At 38.5% G+C, this 21536-nt stretch overlaps 2 protein-coding genes across 2 annotated transcripts in view; both read left to right on the top strand.

Moving 5' to 3' along the window:
- The window catches only part of pcsk1nl (proprotein convertase subtilisin/kexin type 1 inhibitor, like), a 290280-nt gene that overhangs the window by 34252 nt on the left and 234492 nt on the right, over positions 1 to 21536 (top strand). The window lies entirely within an intron of this gene.
- Positions 44 to 13012, top strand: uxt (ubiquitously-expressed, prefoldin-like chaperone). The gene is made up of 6 exons (XM_061889041.1): positions 44 to 193; positions 2564 to 2645; positions 6545 to 6612; positions 12234 to 12341; positions 12430 to 12493; positions 12581 to 13012. Exons 1-6 carry the CDS (start codon positions 84 to 86, stop codon positions 12641 to 12643), a joined length of 495 nt encoding a protein of 164 aa, XP_061745025.1. The 5' UTR covers positions 44 to 83; the 3' UTR covers positions 12644 to 13012.

The raw sequence follows: 21536 nt of genomic DNA, 5'->3' as shown, positions 1-21536 counted from the left end.
TAATAAAAAAAAAAAATGTAAATGAGCTCAGCAGGTCCCCGGATGTTATGGCGGAAGTGAAACCACACTAAACTCGAGCGGCCATGGCGCCCACGGCTACTGCTAATGTCAACATGACCACGAATGGCGACGTGGAGCAGAAGGTGTTGCAGTATGAGAAGTTTATTGACGAAGTCTTGAAGAAGGATTTACAGTAAGAGACGTGTCACCGTGAATGACCTGTGGTTTGCTTTCCGTGCTCGGTTTCACCAATAAACGATAGCTGTTAACTTGCAGTAAAAGATCAGTAAACATGTCAACATACTAAGTACAATCCCTGTTTCCATATGAGTTGGGAAATTTTGTCAGATGTAAATATAAACGGAATACAATGATTTACAAATCATTTTCAACCCATATTCAGTTGAATATGCTACAAAGACAACATATTTGATGTTCAAATTTATAAACATTTTTTTGTTGTTGTAAATAATCATTAACTTTAGAATTTGATGCCAGCAACACGTGACAAAGAAATTGGGAAAGGTGGCAATAAATACTGATAAAAGTTGAGGAACGCTCATCAAACTTATATGGAACGTCCCACAGGTGTGCAGGCTAATTGGGAACAGTTGGGTCTCATTATTGGGTATAAAAGCAGCTTCCATGAAATGCTAAGTAATTCATAAACAAGGATGGGGTGAGGGTCACCACTTTGCAAGCAAATTGTCGAACAGTTTTAGAACAACATTTCTCAACGAGCAATTGCAAGGAATTTAGGGATTTTACCATCTACGGTCTGTAAAATCATCAAGAAGTTCAGAGAATCTGGAGAAATCAATGCACATAAGCGATGATATTAAGGACTTTTGATCCCTCAGGCTATACTGCATCAACACCCGACATCCGTGTGTAAAGGATATCACCACATGGGCTCAGGAACACCTCATAAAACCACTGTCAGTAACAACAGTTGGTCGCCACATCTGTAAGTGCAAGTTAAAACTCTACTATGCAAAGGAAAACATAATTATCAACAATTGTGGGTTCTTCCGAGGATGTTGTCGTCGTAATGATTTGTGCAGTCCTTTGAGACATTTGTGATTTAGGGCTGTATAAATAAACATTGATTGATTGATTGACAATATCCTGAAACGCCGCCGGCTTGGCTGGGCCTGAGCTCACCTAAGCTTGATTGATGCAAAGTGGAAAATTGTTATGTGGTCTGACGAGTCCACATTTCAAATTATATTCGGAAACTGTGGACGTGGTGTACTCCAGAACAAAAAGGAAAATAACCATTCGGATTGTTATAGGCGCAAAGTTCAAAAGGAAGCATCTGTGATGGTATGGGGGTGTATTAGTGCCCAAGGCATGGGTAACTTACACATCTGTGAAGGCACAATTGATGCTGAAAGGTCCATACAGGTTTTGGAGCAACATATGTTGTCATCCAAGCAACGTTATCATGGACGCCCCTGCTTATTTCAGCAAGACAAGTGTTACAACAGCGTGGTTTCGTAAAAAAAAAAGAGTGCGGGTACTTTCCTGGCCAGCCTCCAGTCCAGACCTGTCTCCCATGGAAAATGTGTGGCGCATTATGAAGCGTAAAATACGACAGCGGAGATCCCAGACTGTTGAACGACTGAAGCTCTACATAAAACAACAATGGGAAAGAATTCCACTTTCAAAGCTTCAACAATTAGTTTCCTCAGTTCACGGTGGCAGAAGGGTTAGTGCGTCTGCCTCACAATACGAAGGTCCTGCAGTCCTGGGTTCAAATCCTTTACCATGAATTGATTAACGTGGACCCCGACTTAAACAAGTTGAAAAACTTATTCGGGTGTTACCATTTAGTGGTCAATTGTACGGAATATGTACTGTACTGTGCAATCTACTAATAAAAGTATCAATCAATCAATCAAAAGGCTCGGGATCTTTCTGTGTGGAGTTTGCATGTTCTCCCCGTGAATGCGTGGGTTCCCTCCGGGTACTCCGGCTTCCTCCCACCTTCAAAGACATGCACCTGGGGATAGGTTGATTGGCAACACTAAATGGTCCCTAGTGTGTGAATGTGAGTGTGAATGTTGTCTGTCTATCTGTGTTGGCCCTGCGATGAGGTGGCGACTTGTCCAGGGTGTACCCCGCCTTCCGCCCGATTGTAGCTGAGATAGGCGCCAGCGCCCCCCGCGACCCCAAAAAGGGAATAAGCGGTAGAAAATGGATGAATGGAGTTCCCAAACGTTTGAGTGTTGTTAAAAGAAAAGGTAATGTAACACAGTGGTGAACATTCCCTTTCCCAACTACTTTGGCACGTGTTGCAGCCATGAAATTCTAAGTTAATTATTATTTGCAAAGAAAATTAAGTTTATGAGTTTGAACATCAAATATCTTGTCTTTGTAGTGCATCCAACTGAATATGGGTTGAAAAGGATTTGCAAATCATTGTATTCCGTTTAAATTAACATCTAACACAATTTCCCAACTCATATGGAAATGGGGTTTGTACATGTCAACATACAAAGTACATGTCCACTTACAAAGTACATGTCCACATGGTTAGAGCTTGTTTGTTGCTTTTCAGGGCGGTGATGGAGCAGCGAGACTCCGTTTATGATCAAACAGCTCAGTACCTGCAGCTCAAGAACACCATACGGAGTTTGCAGGTATGCACACACACATTACATTTAGACTTCGACTTAGACAAACTGTATTGATCCACAAGGGAAATTGTTCCACACAGTAGCTCAATTTCAATGGATGGAAAGGATGATGCAGGTATTAAGTATTGAGTAGACTAAAAAAGTACCATAGTAGCAATATAAAATATACTGTAACATATATGTAATATTTACATATTATATATACAGTATATAATTTGTACTGACATATTGTTATATTATATTTTTATATAATATATATATCATCCATATTTTTCCGCTTATCCGAGGTCGGGTTTGCGGGGGCAGCAGCCTAAGCAGGGAAGGCCAGACTTCCCTCTCCCCAGCCACTTCGTCCAGCTCCTCCCGGTAGATCCCGAGGCGTTACCTGGCCAGTCGGGAGACATAGTCTTCCCAACGTGTCCTGGGTCTTCCCCGTGGCCTCCTATGGGCCTGATACACCTCATCTGGCTCCTCTCGATGTGGAGAAGCAGCGGCTTTTCTTTGAGCTCCTCCCGGATGGCAGAGCTTCTCACCCTATCTCTAAGGGAGAGCCCCGCCACCCGGCGAAGGAAGCTCCTTTTGGTCATGACCCAAAGCTCATGACCATAGGTGAGGATGGGAATGTATATCGACCAGTAAATGGAGAGCTTTGCCTTCCAGCTCTGCTCCTTCTTCACCACAATGGATCGATACAGCGTCCGCGTTACTGAAGAAGCCGCACCGATCCGCCTGTCGACCTCCCGATCCACTCTTCCCTCACTCGTGAACAAGACTCCGAGGTACTTAAACTTCTCCACTTGGGGCAAGATCTCCTCCCTGACCCAGAGATGGCACTCCACCCTTTTCCGGGCAAGAACCATGGACTCGGACTTGGAGGTGCTGATTCCCATCCCAGTTGCTTTACACTCGGGTGCGAACCGATCCAGTGAGCTGTATATATACAATACAGTGTTTCCCCCAGAAAATGTGTTAGTTAAGGTGGTGTCTCTCCGGCAGAGAGACCGGGGACGGGGGTGGGTGGGTGTAAGAATCGGTGTTACTCGACCTGTCGCCATCACGTCTCTACCTTGTCGCTGCCACCATATAGCCTGGGGGGCAATAGACTACAGACTGTGGTGAAGTAGGCCGGGCTCGTCGCGTGAAGAAGCCTAAGATTTTTGGTTTCCACTCCATTTGCTGAATGGCGATATACGATTTATATCTCGATATTTTTTCCATAAAGTAAAAATAAAACAGTCCTAGTTACCTGAGATACTAAGTATGTCACTATTATGCCACATGCTGACATATATTCAACTCATCATGCTTAATTTATTACAGCATTTTGGAAGCCTGTATTTGATTTTTGTTACGTAAATTATATTTTTATCAACATGTGATAGCAGGGACTCTGCCATTCAAAACTAGGCTGCTACATTACCAATGATTAATGTAAGTATAGCTGTAAAAAATAGTACAATAGCAATAGGAGAGACTATTCATCCCTGAACACCATGGAGTTCATGTAGGATTTATGATGCAGTTACATTATTATATCAACTATCAGAAACAGAAACTGTTCATTTAACATAATGTCCTTTTTTGCTGCTTCAACACAGATCAATCAACACAGAAAAAGGGGGAAAGTGAAATAACAGACAGACAGAGCTTTGCTGTCCGTAACACACGCACGCACGCACACACACAGACACACACACACCGCAAAATGAGCTACCGTTACGCTAAAAGCTAATTAGCCTTTACCTCAAGGACTGCGAACGAGCTGAGCTGCCGCTTGTGTTTCTAAAACGTCAATGGGCTCCTAGTGATGTTACTAGTAGCTGACTGGGAGGTGTTTATTACAATTTGGGGAGAGTCCGCTGCCTGATGCTCACCTGCTAAACACCTTTCTGCTCATCACAACGCTGGAGCACTGACTCCTGCGCTCTGAATACGCACTGCTGATTGGCTTTTACCGCTCTGCGTGTAACCAATCAGATGGTTCTGTGGATGGGACAATGCTGGGTGCTGCAGAGAGTACTGACAGAGACAGAGACAAAATTAAGCGGAGCAGCTTGTTAAGACTTTAGCTTAGGCGGCGGGCGCCTTAACAACAAAGCGCTGCGGGAAACCCTGCAATATATATGTATATAGGGGACCAGCGGTAGATAATGGATGGATATAAATATATATATATATACACACAAATAGATAGATATCCATCCATCATCCATCTTCTTCCGCTTATCCGAGGTCGGGTCGCGGGGGCAGTAGCCTAAGCAGGGAAGCCCAGACTTCCCTCTCCCCAGCCACTTCGTCTAGCTCTTCCCGGGGGATCCCGAGGCGTTCCCAGGCCAGCCGGGAGACGTAGTCTTCCCAACATGTCCTGGGTCTTCCCCGTGGCCTCCTACCGGTTGGACGTGCCCTAAACACCTCCCTCGGGAGGCGTTCGGGTGGCATCCTGACCAGATGCCCGAACCACCTCATCTGGCTCCTCTTGATGTGGAGGAGCAGCGGCTTTACTTTGAGTTCCTCCCGGATGACAGAGCTTCTCACCCTATCTCTAAGGGAGAGCCCGGCCACACGGCGGAGGAAACTCATTTCGGCCGCTTGTACCCGTGATCTTATCCTTTCGGTCATGACCCAAAGCTCATGACCATAGGTGAGGATGGGAACGTAGATCGACCGGTAAATTGAGAGCTTTGCCTTCCGGCTCAGCTCCTTCTTCACCACAACAGATCGGTACAACATCCGCATTACTGAAGACGCCGCACCGATCCGCCTGTCGATCTCACGATCCACTCTTCCCTCACTCGTGAACAAGACTCCAAGGTACTTGAACTCCTCCACTTGGGGCAGGGTCTCTTCCCCAACCCGGAGATGGCACTCCACCCTTTTCCGGGAGAGAACCATAGACTCGGACTTGGAGGTGCTGATTCTCATTCCGGCCGCTTCACACTCGGCTGCGAACCGATCCAGTGAGAGCTGAAGATCCCGGCCAGATGAAGCTAACGGGACCACATCGTCTGCAAAAAGCAGAGACCTAATCCCGCGGCCACCAAACCGGAACCCCTCAATGCCTTGACTGCGCCTAGAAATTCTGTCCATAAAACTTATGAACAGAATCGGTGACAAAGGGCAACCTATGGCCCCTGCTATGGGTGGTGAGCCCATTGGAGGGGTGACCCACGTTGCCTCTTCGGGTTGTGCCCGGCCGGGCCCCATGGGTACAGGCCCGGCCACCAGGCGCTCGCCATCGTGCCCCACCTCTGGGCCTGGCTCCAGAGGGGGGCCCCTGTGACCCGCGTCCGGGCGAGGGAAATCTGGGTCCTTTGTTTTTACTTTTCATAGAGGTTTTTGACGAAAAAAATAGATAGATATATATATCTTAATTGGATTATCCAGAGAATAGTGCTTGATACCGTGGTAAAGCGCAATATGTATGTGTAGGAAAAATCACAAGACTACTTCATCTCTACAGAACTGTTTCACGAGGGGTTCCCTCAATCGTTCATCCCTCAACAAGCGCAGTGAAATCATATCAGCATGCCGTCAGAGACGGAAACACCTCCTAGGTAACACATATGCCAATCACCACGCCCCTACGCCTGCCTGTACCTACCCACTCTGTGCCCTATATAAACCATAAACCATTGTATGTATGTGAATGCTTCCATTGAAATCTCCTGACGATTGAGGGAACCCCTCATGAAACAGTTCTGTTGAGCTGAAGTAGTCTTGTGATTTTTCCCACACATACATACATACAGTATGTATATATATATATACACAATATATATATATATACACAATATATAACAAATCCCAATTACCATGAACAATATTACAGTATATGTAACAGCTACAACAAAATACACAAGAAGTGACTTGCATGTACAGTATGTTGTTGTGTGTGTGGACAGGAGACAGGCTCTCAGCGCCTCAAGACAGACGTTGACCTGGGATGTAACTTCTACGTTCAGGCAGAAGTGTAAGCTTTTTTCCTCTCTCCCATTATAGTCATCACAACAACAATAGTAACTAGAAAATGCAATGCTGAAGGAATGTAGAATATTGCAAGAATATGTTTGCAGGCCTCAAATTTTAACTTTTTAAGGTCAAGGCATGTGTTGCCTTAAAGGAGGGTTCATATTTTAGGGCACCAAGGCAAATATTATTTTCTTTCCAGGCAGGTGCTCCAAAGCATGCATGCATAATTATAAAAAAAATTAAATTCATTATTATTATAAACTTTTTAGCTTTTTGTTATTTCGTGATTCCTTTATCTCTATGTTTGCCTTTTGATAGAGGGAAATATTGTTTTTTATTATTTATTTTTTAAGTTATGTACATGTAAATGCTGTATTGGGACAGATCCATTAAGAGTTTAAGCAGAAATATGTCATATAGGAATTAACTACACACAATAAAACATTAACAAAATGAGGTGTCAAATGTTTTTGAAGTAATACCTTTGTGACATGATTTTTAATATATTTTTTTTTTTAAACATGGCGTTTAATTTTTGATATCAAAATAAAACACAAAGTAGTTTGGTTAATGAAGATAAAGTCTAATAAACAAGATGTGTTCTTCTCTAACGCCCCCTTGTGGTGCAGTACAACAGTTTGCCCAACAACAACAAAAAAACAGGAGTGACACCTCATATAGTTTTTCTCCTTTGCTGTATACTTTGAGCGTGGGGACAAGTGTATCCAATATTGTCCACACCTGTCTCCATCTAACAGCAGTGCTGAGACACATGGCGGGAAGCGAGGGAAAATGACTGTAGCGTCCTGGAAGAGTTAGTGCTGCAAGGAATTCTCGGAATGTGTTCCGTTGTGTTTGTTGTGTCGCGGTGCAAATATTTTCCCGAAATGTGATTGTCATTGTTGTTTAGTATGGTCTCACTATGTGGCAGAGGTTTATGACAGTGTTGGCGTTGTTCATACGGCCACCCTTAGTGTGACATGTAGGTCTGTTGAGTAAGTATACTCCGAGGGTGAATCCCTGGAGCGAGTGTAACGATGTTGCCACACCGTGACTAGAAATCAAAATAACAAAAGTGCGTATGGGTCTGACTTTGTGTTGTTTAAAATGAATTAATAGTTACAGGGTTTTTGGTCATTTATAAAGAAGACAGTCTTACTAAACATCTGGAGTTGTATCTTTAGTTATCATTATGTCGTTGACCATTATATCCCTTGTCCATTAGCAAGGAACGAGTCAAGGGCGGTCACGGCAAGGCGTTGCCGCAAATAAGAGGGCGGTCGCGGAAACTGCCGCGGTTGCCTCGGTTAAATTCCAGTTCTGTGTTTGAATGTACAGTAGGAATGGTTTGAATATTGAAGTTTGCTGTTTTAAATGCTAGTGGAATGTATAAGAAAAGGGGGAAAAGGTTTAACTGTAAAATGGTTTGAATGTAGAAATACTGTGATTGTAGGAAAAATGATTATGTTGAAGATAGGAGACTAATGCAAAGTAGTATGGATTTAGAAATGTAAAATGTATGTGATAATTGCTGAACATTTTTGGGTTTTCACTAACGATAACTGTTAGCATATTATCATAGTACTGTCAGGTACACATCTCAGAGTAATATATTTTGGTACTTAATGCATGTTACAGTTAGCATTTTAGCATGCTAACACTAGCATGCTAGACTTTTTTTTTTAGCTAATTTAGCACGTATACAGTTCAGTGTCAGTTTTTGGTATTTTACTAATGCTAACTGTTAGCATATTTTCATAGTACTGTCAGCATGCTAGGGTTTTTTTTAACCTCATTTTTACTAATTTTTTTGGTACACACCTCAGAGTAATACAATTTGGTACTTGAAGCATATTACAGTTAGCATTTTAGCATGCTAACACTAGCATGCTAGATTGTTTTTTTTAGCTAATTTAGCAAGTATACAGCTCAGTGTCATTTTTTTTGCTATTTTACTAATGCTAACTGTTAGCATAGTTCCATATTACTGTTAGAATGCTGGGTTGTTGTTTTTTTACCTAATTTTTACAATTTTTTTCGGCACACACCTCAGTGTAATACAATTTGGTACTTGACGCATGTTACAGTTAGCATTTTAGCCTGCTAACACTAGTATGCTAGATTATTTAATTTTAGCTAATTTAGCAAGTATGCAGCTAAGTGTCTTATTTTTTGGTATTCTACTAATGCTAAATTTTAGCATATTTTCATAGTACTGTCAGCATGCTGTTTTTTTTTTGCTAATTTTTACTCATATTTTCCAGTACACACCTCAGAGTAATATAATTTGGTACTTGACACATGTTACAGTTAGCATTTTAGCTTGCGAACACTAGTATGGTAGATTTTTTTTTTGCTAATTTAACAGGTATACAGCTTAGTGTCATATTTTTTGGTATTTCACTAATGATAACTCTTAGCATATTATCATAGTACTGTCAGCATGCTAGCTTTTTAACTCATTTTACAAATTTTTTAGGTACACACCTCAGTGTAATACAATTTGGTACTTGACGCATGTTACAGTTAGCATTTTAGCCTGCTAACACTAGTATGCTAGATTATTTAATTTTAGCTAATTTAGCAAGTATGCAGCTCAGTGTCTTATTTTTTGGTATTCTACTAATGCTAAATTTTAGCATATTTTCATAGTACTGTCAGCATGCTGTTTTTTTTTTTAGCTCATTTTTACTCATATTTTCCAGTACACACCTCAGAGTAATATAATTTGGTACTTGACACATGTTACAGTTAGCATTTTAGCTTGCGAACACTAGTATGGTAGATTTTTTTTTGCTAATTTAGCAGGTATACAGCTTAGTGTCATATTTTTTGGTATTTCACTAATGATAACTCTTAGCATATTATCATAGTACTGTCAGCATGCTAGCTTTTTAACTCATTTTACAAATTTTTTAGGTACACACCTCAGTGTAATACAATTTGGTACTTGACGCATGTTACAGTTAGCATTTTAGTTTGCTAACACTAGTATGCTAGATTATTTAATTTTAGCTAATTTAACAAGTATGCAGCTCAGTGTCTTATTTTTTGGTATTCTACTAATGCTAAATTTTAGCATATTTTCATAGTACTGTCAGCATGCTGTTTTTTTTTTTAGCTCATTTTTACTCATATTTTCCAGTACACACCTCAGAGTAATATAATTTGGTACTTGACACATGTTACAGTTAGCATTTTAGCTTGCGAACACTAGTATGGTAGATTTTTTTTTGCTAATTTAGCAGGTATACAGCTTAGTGTCATATTTTTGGGTATTTCACTAATGATAACTCTTAGCATATTATCATAGTACTGTCAGCATGCTAGCTTTTTAACTCATTTTACTAATTTTTTAGGTACACACCTCAGAGTAATACAATTTGGTACTTGACGCATTTTAGCATTCTAACTAGAGATGACCGATAATGGCTTTTTTACCGATATCCGATATTCCGATATTGTCCAACTGTTAATTACCGATACCGATATCAACTGATACCGATATATACAGTCGTGGAATTAACACATTATTATGCCTAATTTTGTTGTGATGCCCCGCTGGATGCGTTAAACAATGTAACAAGGTTTTCCAAAATAAATCAACTCAAGTTATGGAAAAAAGGCCAACATGGCACTGCCATATTTATTGTTGAAGTCCCAAAGTGCAATATTTTTTTTAACATGCCTCAAAACAGCAGCTTGGAATTTGGGACATGCTCTCCCTGAGAGAGCATGAGGAGGTTGAGTGGCCGGAGTTGGGCTGGGGGTGGGGATAGGGGGTAAATGGGGTGTATTTTGTAGCGTCCCGGAAGAATTACTGCTGCAAGGGGTTCTGGGTATTTGTTCTGTTGTGTTTACGTTGTGTTACGGTGCGGAGGTTCTCCTGAAATGTGTTTGTCATTCTTGTTTGGTGTGGGTTCACATTGTGGCGCATATTTGTAACAGTGTTAAAGGCCTACTGAAATGAGATTTTCTTATTTAAACGGGGATAGCAGGTCCATTCTATGTGTCATACTTGATCATTTTGTGATATTGCCATATTTTTGCTGAAGTATTTAGTAGAGAACATCGACGATAAAGTTTGCAACTTTAGGTCGCTAATAAAAAAAAGCCTTGCCTGTACCGAAAGTAACAGACGATGTGCATGTGACGTCACTGGTTGTAGGGCTCCTCACATCCTCACATTGTTTACAATCATAGCCAGCAGCAGCTAGAGCAATTCGGATCGAGAAAAGCGTCAATTTCCCCATTAATTTGAGCAAGGATGAAAGATTCGTGGATGAGGAAATTTAGAGTGAAGGCCTAGAAAAAAGAAGAAAAAAAAGTAAAAAAAAAAAAAAAAAAGGCGAGGGCAAGTGAGAGCGATTCAGATGTTTTTAGACACATTTACTAGGATAATTCTGGGAAATCCCGTATCTGCCTATTGTGTTGCTAGTGTTTTAATGAGTTAAATAGTACCTTAAAGTCAGAGGGGTGTAACCACGGGTGTTTTGACGCCAGAGTCTGGAGAGAAGTCACGGCAGCTGCAGGAGGACGCTGGCTCCGCTGATTTCCGGTAAGAGGCGACTTATTTCCACAATTTTCTCACCGAAAACTGCCGGTTGACCGCTCTGTTCCATAGTAAAGCTTCGCTTTCGGGAATTTTAAACAAGGAAACACCGGTTGTGTTTGTGTTGCCAAAGGCTAACAGCTTCCCACCTCCATCTTTCTTCTTTTGACGTCTCCATTATTAATTGAACAAATTGCAAAAGATTCAGCAACACAGATGTCCAGAATGCTGTGTAATTATGGGATTAAAGCAGACTACTTATAGCATGGATGGGGCTGGAAAAAAATGTCAGCTACAACCGGTGACGTCAAACGCACGCATCATCATACTGCGACGTTTTCAACAGGACACTTGGCGGGAAATTTAAAATTGCAATTTAGTCAACTAAAAAGGCCGTATTGGCATGTGTTGCAATGTTAATATTTCATCATTGATATATAAACTATCGGACTGCATGGTCGGTAGTAGTGGGTTTCAGTAGGCCTTTAAGGTTTATTGGCGCTCTGTACTTCTCCCCACATCTGTGTACCACTACGTACAGCGGCGTTTTAAAAAGTCATACATTCTACTTTTTGAAACCGATACCGATAGTTTCCGATATTACATTTTAAAGCATTTATGGGCCGATAACATTAGCAGTCTGATATTACCGGACATCTCTAATTCTAACACTAGCATGACTGATTTTTTAGCTAATTAAGCAGGTATACAGCTCAGTTTCATATTTGGGAATTTCACTAATGCTAACTATTAGCATATAAGCATTGTATTGTCAGCATGTTTTTTTTTAGCTCCTTTTGCTCACATTTTTGTTACTTGACGCGTGCTAACTGTTAGCCTTTTTTGCCAAAATTGCATTTTCTAGTTGCCTGATAAAGAATCGATATATATTGTACTGGTTTTGAGGGTGAAAACTTCTAAAACGGCAGCCGCATCCTTTGTCAGTCTGGGGCTCTCAGTGGAAAAGGTTTGGCCAGCCCTGGTGTATGTTTTATTTTGACATGTGCACAAATGAACGCCTGCTAAAGATTTGTATCCACAATGTAAGGAACTTCTGTCTGTTAACCCAGGGAGGACTCATCCAAGATCTTCGTGTTGGTGGGCTTTGGCTTTTTCGTGGAGATGGACCACGCGGAAGCTCTGCGCTTCATCGACAAGAAGACGAGTCAGCTCACAGCGTCAGCGACAACTCACTGCTTTTAGCATCTTTGCATTGGAGTTCCTCATGCGAGACGCCGCCGTGCTAATGCTGCTTGTGTCTTTTAGCTTCACGGATCAGCTGACCAAAGACGCTGCTAAAATCAAAGCAAACATCCGCATGGTGCTGGAGGTCAGTTGGCTCTTCGCACATTCCAGAGGATGCGCTTCTTGATTTTTTTATTGGTAAAAAAATCAGACTGTTGTTTTCCTTTTTCAGGGTCTGCGAGAACTTCAGGGCATTACAGATCTTCCAGAGCATAGCAGAAGAGAAGTCTTCTAGATGTTTGGACTCATCTGTGAACCCCCCCCCCACCCGACATGGTCTGGCCAAGACCACCACCAGCAGCAGCAGGTCAGGATCAGTTTAATGGTTCTCGCGCAGACGTGCCTCAGACAGAGAGCGTGTCCTGCCAGGTCCACCCCTGGATACGATCCACCCAACTTCAACACAAGGCGCCTGCTCCATCACCCAAACATCTCCGGTCGCCATGGCGACAAGACGATGGATCAGTCAGAGGATTTCTTTCGACCACAAAATCAATAGAGAAACTATTTTGGTCAAGGTAGCCAAAGCTAGGAGGTGACATCAAACCTTTATTGTGAATCAAATGTCACATTCAGAACAATAAATGAGTGGGAGTGAGAATAATCCATGTTTTTTATCATTAGCAGCACTAACGAGCGGCGTGAGTGGAGTAAGAACACGGAAGTGTTTCCACTCGAACATAGCTCCGCCCCCAATGAAGGCAAAGGATGGAAATGATTTCAGGAATAGGAAATCTCCCACGACATAAGAAACACTGTTTATGTGACAACTTTTTATTTCATAATTATAACTTTTTCAACTTCTTATCTCAGAATTTTGACTTTCGCATAATTGTGACTTTTTATCCTATAATTATGACTTTCTAATTACATAATTTTGACTTTCTTATCTCATAATTTCACGTTTTTAATCCAAACAATGCTTTTTAACTCATTATTATGACTTCAATTTCAACTTTCTTATCTCATAATTTCGACTTTTTATCTCATAATTATGACTTTCTTATCTAGTATATTAGACTTTTTCTCTTAATTATGACTTTTTCTCATAATTTTAACTTTTTATCCTATATGTATGCCTTTTTTTAACGTAATTTTGACTTTTTAAACCAAATTTCAAAATTGTATCTAAATTATGATTTCATGTCATTATTATGACTTCCATTTCAACTTTTGTATCTTATAATTTGGATTTATCTCATAACTTAGGCTTTCTATATGAGAATTACGAGTTTTTATCTCACATTTTCGACTTTCATATCTCACCGTTGCGAATTTTTATCTCACAATTATGACTTTTACTATCTAGTAATCTAGACTTTATCTCAATTACAACTTTTTAATCCTGTGATTATGACTTTTTAATCACATGATTTTGACTTACCGTATTTCCTTGAATTACTGCCGGGTCAAACTCGCTTCCCAAAATAATTAGCGCATGCTTAGTATTACCGCCTGGTCAAACTCGTGACGTCACGAGTGACACTTCCCCTGTCATCATTTTCAAAATGGAGGAGGCTGATTTCAATACCGGTAATTTGAAAACACATAAAGGGAAGAAGGTTAAGAGCTATTCAGTAGGATTTAAGGTCCAAACTTACATCACACTCAAATTTTTACTGCATACGTTTGGTAAGTGCCGGAGTGAGAAGAGGTTTTAAAATAATTAGCGCATGCTTACTTTTACTGCATGCCTTTGATAAGCGCAGGAGTGAGAAGAGGTTTTAAATTAATTAGCGCCCCAGCGGCAATTCAAGGAAATACGGTATCTCATATCACATTTTTTTCTAAATTATAACTTTTTATCTCCTTATTTCGACTATCTCATAATTACAACTTTTCCACACAATTGACTTTTGATCTCATAATTTCCCATTTTTATCTAAATTTAGATTTTTTCAATCTCATGACTTCAATTTCAACTTCTCATAGTTTAAATGTTTTATGCCGTTTAATGACATATTAGACTTTATCTCATAATTTAGACTTTTATCACATAATTTCAACTTGTTCACATCCATCCATCCATTTTCTACCGCTTATTCCCTTTGGGGGTCGCGGGGGGCGCTGGCGCCTATCTCAGCTACAATCGGGCGGAAGGCGGGGTACACCCTGGACAAGTCGCCACCTCATCGCAGCTTGTTCACATAATTTTGTAATTTTTATCTCAATATTATGACTTCCATTTCAACTTTTGTATCTCATAATTTAGACTTTCTATCTTACAATTGCGAATTTTTATCTCACAATTATGACTTTCTTAACTAGTAAATCTAGACTGTCAATTATGACTTTTTAATACTATAATTATGACTTTTTCTCTTATAATCTTATGACTTTCTTACCTAGTATATTAGACTTTGTCGTAATTACGACTTTATCTCATGTATTCAACTTTTTCCACATAAGACTCTTAGTCCTATAATTGACTTTTTATCACATAATTTTGACTTTCACACAGGATAAAAAGTCAAAATTGTGATTTTATGTCATTATTATGACTTCCATTTCAACTTTTGTATCATATTTTTGATTTATCTCATAATTTAAACTTTCTATCTAACAATTGTGAATTTTTGTCTCACAATTATGACTTTCTTATCTAGTAATCTAGACTTTATCTCAACTACTATTTATTAATCCTATAATTGAGACTTTTTAATCACATACTTATCACTTTTTATCTTATAGTTATGACTTTTTTACCTAGTATATTAGACTTTATCATAATTACGACTTTATCTCATGTATTGGACGTTTTCCACATAATTGAGACTTTGAATCCCATACTTGACTTTTTATCACATAATTTCAACTTTTTTATACAGTTTGGACTTTTTATCCAATAAAAGTCAAAATTGTGATTTTATCTCATTATTATCAACCTTTGTATCTCATATTTTTATTTATCTCATACTTTGACTTTCTATTTCACAATTGCGAATTTTTGTCTCGCAATTATGATTTTCTTATCTAGTATTCTCAATACCACTTTTTATCAATCAATCAATCAATGTTTATTTATATAGCCCCAAATCACAAATGTCTCAAAGGACTGCACAAATCATTACGACTACAACATCCTCGGAAGAACCCACAAAAGGGCAAGGAAAACTCACACCCAGTGGGCAGGGAGAATTCACATTCAGTGGGACGCCAGTGACAATGCTGACTATGAGAAACCTTGGAGAGGACCTCAGATGTGGGCAACCCCCCCCCCCTCTTGGGCACCGAAAGCAATGGATGTCGAGCGGGTCTAACATGATACTGTGAAAGTTCAATCCATAGTGGCTCCAAGACAGCAGTGAGAGTCCCGTCCACAGGAAACCATCTCAACTGATACAGACGAGCGGTCCATCCTGGGTCCCGACGAGCGGTCCATCCTGGGTCTCGACTCTGGACAGTCAGTACTTCATCCATGGTCATCGGACCGGACCCCCTCCACAAGGGAGGGGGGGACATAGGAGAAAGAAAAGAAGCGGCAGATCAACTGGTCTAAAAAGGAGGTCTATTTAAAGGCTAGAGTATACAGATGAGTTTTAAGATGAGACTTAAATGCTTCTACTGAGGTAGCATCTCGAACTGTTACCGGGAGGGCATTCCAGAGTACTGGAGCCCGAACGGAAAACGCTCTATAGCCCGCAGACTTTTTTTGAGCTCTAGGAATCACTAATAAGTCGGAGTCCTTTGAACGCAGATTTCTTGCCGGGACATAAGGTACAATACAATCGGCAAGATAGGCTGGAGCTAGACCGTGTAGTATTTTATACGTAAGTAGTAAAACCTTAAAGTCACATCTTAAGTGCACAGGAAGCCAGTGCAGGTGAGCCAGTACAGGCGTAATATGATCAAACTTTCTTGTTCTTGTCAAAAGTCTAGCAGCCGCATTTTGTACCAACTGTAATCTTTTAATGCTAGACATGGGGAGACCCGAAAATAATACGTTACAGTAATCGAGACGAGACGTAACAAACGCATGGATAATGATCTCGGCGTCTTTAGTGGACAAAATGGAGCGAATTTTAGCGATATTACGGAGATGAAAGAAGGCCGTTTTAGTAACGCTTTTAATGTGTGACTCAAAGGAGAGAGTTGGGTCGAAGATAATACCCAGATTTTTTACAGAGTCACCTTGTTTTATTATTTGGTTGTCAAATGTTAAAGTTGTATTATTAAATAGAGGTCGGTGTCTAGCAGGACCGATAATCAGCATTTCCGTTTTTTTAATAACATAATTTTGATTTTTTATCTCATAGTTATGACTCTTTTCTAGTACATTAAACTCTCATAATTACGACTATAATAATTTTGACTTTTTCCACTTAATTACGACTCTTGAGCCTATAATTGACATTTTATCACATAATTTTGTCTTTTTCACATAATTTTGAAATGTTATGGTATAAAAGGTCTAAATTATGATTTTATCTCATTATGACTTCCATTTCAACTTTTATACCTCATAATTTTGATTTTACCTCATTTGTACCTTCTATCTCAAAATTGAACATTTTTGTCTCACAATTATGACTTTTGTATCTAGTAATCTATACTTTATCTTAATTACGATTTATTAATCCTATAATTATGACTTTTCAATCACATCAATTTGACTTTATCTCAGAATTTCACATTTTTATCTAAATTATGACTTTTTATCTCATTAGTATGACTTCAATTTCACTTTCAAGGTTCAATGTTTTTTCCCCTATTTTCAAATGTTCTATCTCATAGTTATAGCTGAGATAGGCTCCAGCACCCCCTGTGACCCTTTAAGGGATAAGCGGTTTAAAAATGGATGGATGGTGTTGCGTTTGGACCAGATGTTCCAGCGCTTAAACCTACATATCAACTTCAGCTTATTCTGTCGATTGTACGTTTTATTATTTTCTGATCTTTTTTTTTGTTTGTTTTACGCCCACACAATGTAACTGCACACACTCAAACGATTAAATATTTCCCCAAAAATATTTCAAAGTGGAATATTTTATGCGAAATACTTTTAGCCTCGGTCAGAAATTCCCAACACTTATTTTGATTCATTATTATTTTTTGAGCATGAACATCGTAATTTTCGGGGTTCTAAAAGGGCCTCACATTTATAAAAGTGTTAGTTTTATTTGATTTTTTTACTTTCAGCGCCTAAATCTTCATATCAACTTCAGCTTATTCCGTCAATTATGCATTTTTGTATCTTCTTTTTGTTTGTCATTTGCCCTTTTTTTTCCCAACAAAAACTTTTTTTTTTACGACATACACTCACACTGGAATATTTAATGTGAAATACTTTTAGCCTCGGTCAGAAATACATACATTTATTTTGATTCATTATTATTTTTTGAGCAATAATGTCAGAATAATTGTATGTAAGTTATCACAAAACTTTCTGTTCCCGGCGAGCAGACAAAAGCTGTCTTTGATCTTACCAAGCGAAAGGTTTGTAAAACTCTGCGTACGATGGGAAGCGACATGAAGGTGTCGGTTTCTTTGATCTATTGTACTCCACAGGAAGATCTAGTCTTGACCCGAGAGCTACAAAGCGTAGAGGAAGCAGAACCTGATGCAAGCTTCAGGCATCTTTTCTTTGAACTGTTTTGTGACTGAGGGCAACAGCTGTTTATGACCCCCTCTCTCCTTAGAAACAGCTGTTGCCATGTAATCAGGGACAGTCCAAATAAAAGAGGAGGTGTGTAATCCCGTCGTCAGAGCGTGGGACGACACTGTACAGGTCTACGCGCTCTCCTCATTGAGCTAAATTGAATCATGTCTCTGTTTAATTCCTTGCTTCTTGTCTGTTTAATAGATAGAATAACATTGTTTTCAATTCTCTGGGTTCTAAAAGGGCCTTACATTTATAAAAGTGTGAGTTTTATTTTATTTTTTACTTTTAGCGCCTGAATCTTTAGATCAACTTCAGCTTATTCGGTCGATTATAAGTTTTTATTTTTTAATTTTTTAAATCTTTTTATATTTCCCCCAACAAGTATTTCAAAGTGCAATATTTGATGTGGAAAAAATAAGAGACCCATTTAGGTCAAAAAATCATAACATTTTTTTTTTTAACAATATTCTTTTTAAATCTCAGGTTTCTAAAAGGGCTTAACGTTTATAAAAGCGTTAGTTTCATTTTATTTTTTTACTTGCAGCGCTTAAATCTTTATATGAACTTCAGCTTATTCTGTCAATTATTTATTGTATTATTCTTTTATCAATGTTTGTTTGATTCACGTCCTTTTTTCCAAATGAAAACTTTTTTGTTACAGCAATTATGATTATGACAGAAATTCATATAATTGATTTTGATTCATTATTATTTTTTGAACAAGAGCATTCTTTTAATTCTCAGAGTTCTAAAAGGGCCTCACATCTATAAAAGTGTGAGTTTATTTTTTAAATTTCAGGACTTAAATTATCAGATGAACTTCTGCTCATTTTGTCGATTAAATTTTTTTTTTAATGATTTTTTAAATCTTTTTTGTCCGTTTTATGCCCTTTTTTTCCTAACAAAAACTTTTTGGGTTACGGCAAACACTCAAATGATGCAATATTTGCCTCAAAAATATTTTAAAGTTGAATATTTGATGTGAAATACTTTTAGCTTCGCTGAGAAATACATAACATTTATTTTGATTCATTATTATTTTTTTGAGCAATGACAGCTTTAAAGAAAAAAAAACTTGTGTAATTACTGGCGACTTTGGAAGAATAAAACGCACACCTGTGACCTGAAGGAGAAGCCGTTCTTCGAACATCCGTTTCGTTGGTGTCCCTGAGCGAGGTGAGGTAAATGACGTCATTGCCTTCATCGGTGACCTCATACCGGTAATTCTTGGCACGGTGCCTCTCGATCGTTCTCACGGCTGCTCCTCGGCTTATCAGGCGAAACAGCTCCGGGGCGCCACCCTGTGGAGGGGGGGCCAAATTGCAGAATGTAAATAAAAAATATTTGTATAATGTGCTTTCTGTACACTTAATTGGAAAGTTTTTTTTTATTTTATTATTAAATAACCTACAAATAAGGTGTAAAAGCTCCGGGGCGCCATCCTCTGGAGGAAGCGCCAAATTACAGAATGAGAAAAAATAAAATAAAAATGTCAATAATAAAAAAATGTAAATAAAAATGTTTGAATGATGTGCATTCCGTACACATAATTGGAACGTTTTTGTTTTATTTTTGTTTGTTTTTTAAAATAACCTAAAAATCAGGCAAAACATGCGCTACCCTCTGGAGCGGGCGCCAAATTGCAGAATGTAAAAAATTTAAACAAAAACATGTAGATAAAAATATTTGTATAAGGCTTGTTCTGTACACTTAATTGGAACGTTTCTTGTTTGTTTTTTAAATAACCTATAAATCAGGCGAAACAGCTCTGCGGCGCCATCCTCAGGAGGAGGCGCCAAATTACAGAATGGGAAATTAAAAACATTTTAATAATAATTAAATGTCAAAAATAAAAGCATACAACTACAAATGTTTGTATGATGCGCATTCTGTACACTTAATTGGGACGTTTTTTTATTAAAAATTAACCTATGAATTAGGCGAAACAGCTCTGGGGCGCCATCCTCTGGAGGAGGCGGCAAATTACAGAATGTGAAAAATAAATAATTAAATGTCAACAATAAAATCATGTAAATACAAATGTTTGAATAATGTGCATTATGTACACTTAATTGGAACGGTTTTTTTTGCATTGTTTTTTTTCTTCACATAACCTAGTAATCAGGCAAACAGGCGCCATCTTGTGGAGGGGGCGCCAAATTGCAGAATGTGAAATTTAAAAAAATAATAATAATAATTAAATGTCAAAAATAAAAACATATAAATAAAAATGTTTGCATGAGGCGTATTCTGTACATTTAATTGGGACGTTTTTTGTTTTTTATAAAAAATAACCTATGAATTAGGCCAAACAGCTCTGGGGCGCCATCCTCTGGGGGAGGCGCCAAATTACAGAATGTGAAAAAAAATAAAAAAATTAAATGTCAATAATAAAAAAATGTAAATAAAAATGTTTGAATGATGTGCATTCTGTACACATAATTGGAACGTTTTTGTTTTATTTTTGTTTGTTTTTTAAAATAACCTATAAATCAGGCGAAACAGCTCTGGGGCGCCATCCTCTGGAGGAGGCGCCAAATTACAGAATGTGAAATAAAAAAAAAAAAAAAATAATTAAATGTCAAAAATAAAATCATACAAATACAAATGTTTGTATGATGCACATTCTGTACACTTGGGACGTTTTTTGTGTTTTATAAAAAATAACCTATGAATTAGGCGAAACAGCTCTGGGGCGCCATCCTCTGGAGGAGGCGCCAAATTACAGAATGTGAAAAATAAATAATTAAATGTCAACAATAAAATCATGTAAATACAAATGTTTGAATAATGTGCATTATATACACTTAATTGGAACGTTTTTTTTTGCATTGTTTTTTTTCACATAACCTAGTAATAAGGCAAACAGGCGCCATCTTGTGGAGGGGGCGCCAAATTGCAGAATGTGAAATGTAAAAAATAATAATAATAATTAAATGTCAAAAATAAAAACATATAAATAAAAAATGTTTGCATGATGCGCATTCTGTACATTTAATTGGGACGTTTTTTGTTTTTTATAAAAAATAACCTATGAATTAGGCGAAACAGCTCTGTGGCGCCATCCTCTGGGGGAGGCGCCAAATTACAGAATGTGAAAAATAAATAATTAAATGTCAACAATATCCATCCATCCATTTTCTACCGTTTATTCCCTTTTGGGGTCGTGGGGGGCGCTGTCGCCTATCTCAGCTACAATAAAAACATGTAAATACAAATGTTTGAATAATGTGCATTTTGTACACTTAATTGGAACGTTTTTTTTTTTTGCTTTGTTTTTTTTACATAACCTAATAATCAGGCAAACAAGCGCCATCTTGTGGAGGGGGCGCCAAATTACAGAATGTGAAAAAAAATACAATTAATGAATAATTAAATATCAACAATTAAACATGTAAATAAAAATATTTGCATAATGCACATTCTGTACATTTAATTGGAACGTTTTTTTTTTATGTTTTTTTTAAATAACCTATAAATCAGGGAAAACCGCTCCGGGGCGCCATCCTCTGGAGGAGGCGCCAAA

Source organism: Nerophis ophidion, linkage group LG27 (assembly GCF_033978795.1).
Source record: "Nerophis ophidion isolate RoL-2023_Sa linkage group LG27, RoL_Noph_v1.0, whole genome shotgun sequence".
In the NCBI taxonomy this organism is placed as follows: domain Eukaryota; kingdom Metazoa; phylum Chordata; class Actinopteri; order Syngnathiformes; family Syngnathidae; genus Nerophis; species Nerophis ophidion.
Note: the sequence above shows the minus strand (reverse complement) of the source record. Positions and strands in the feature narration are given on the sequence as shown.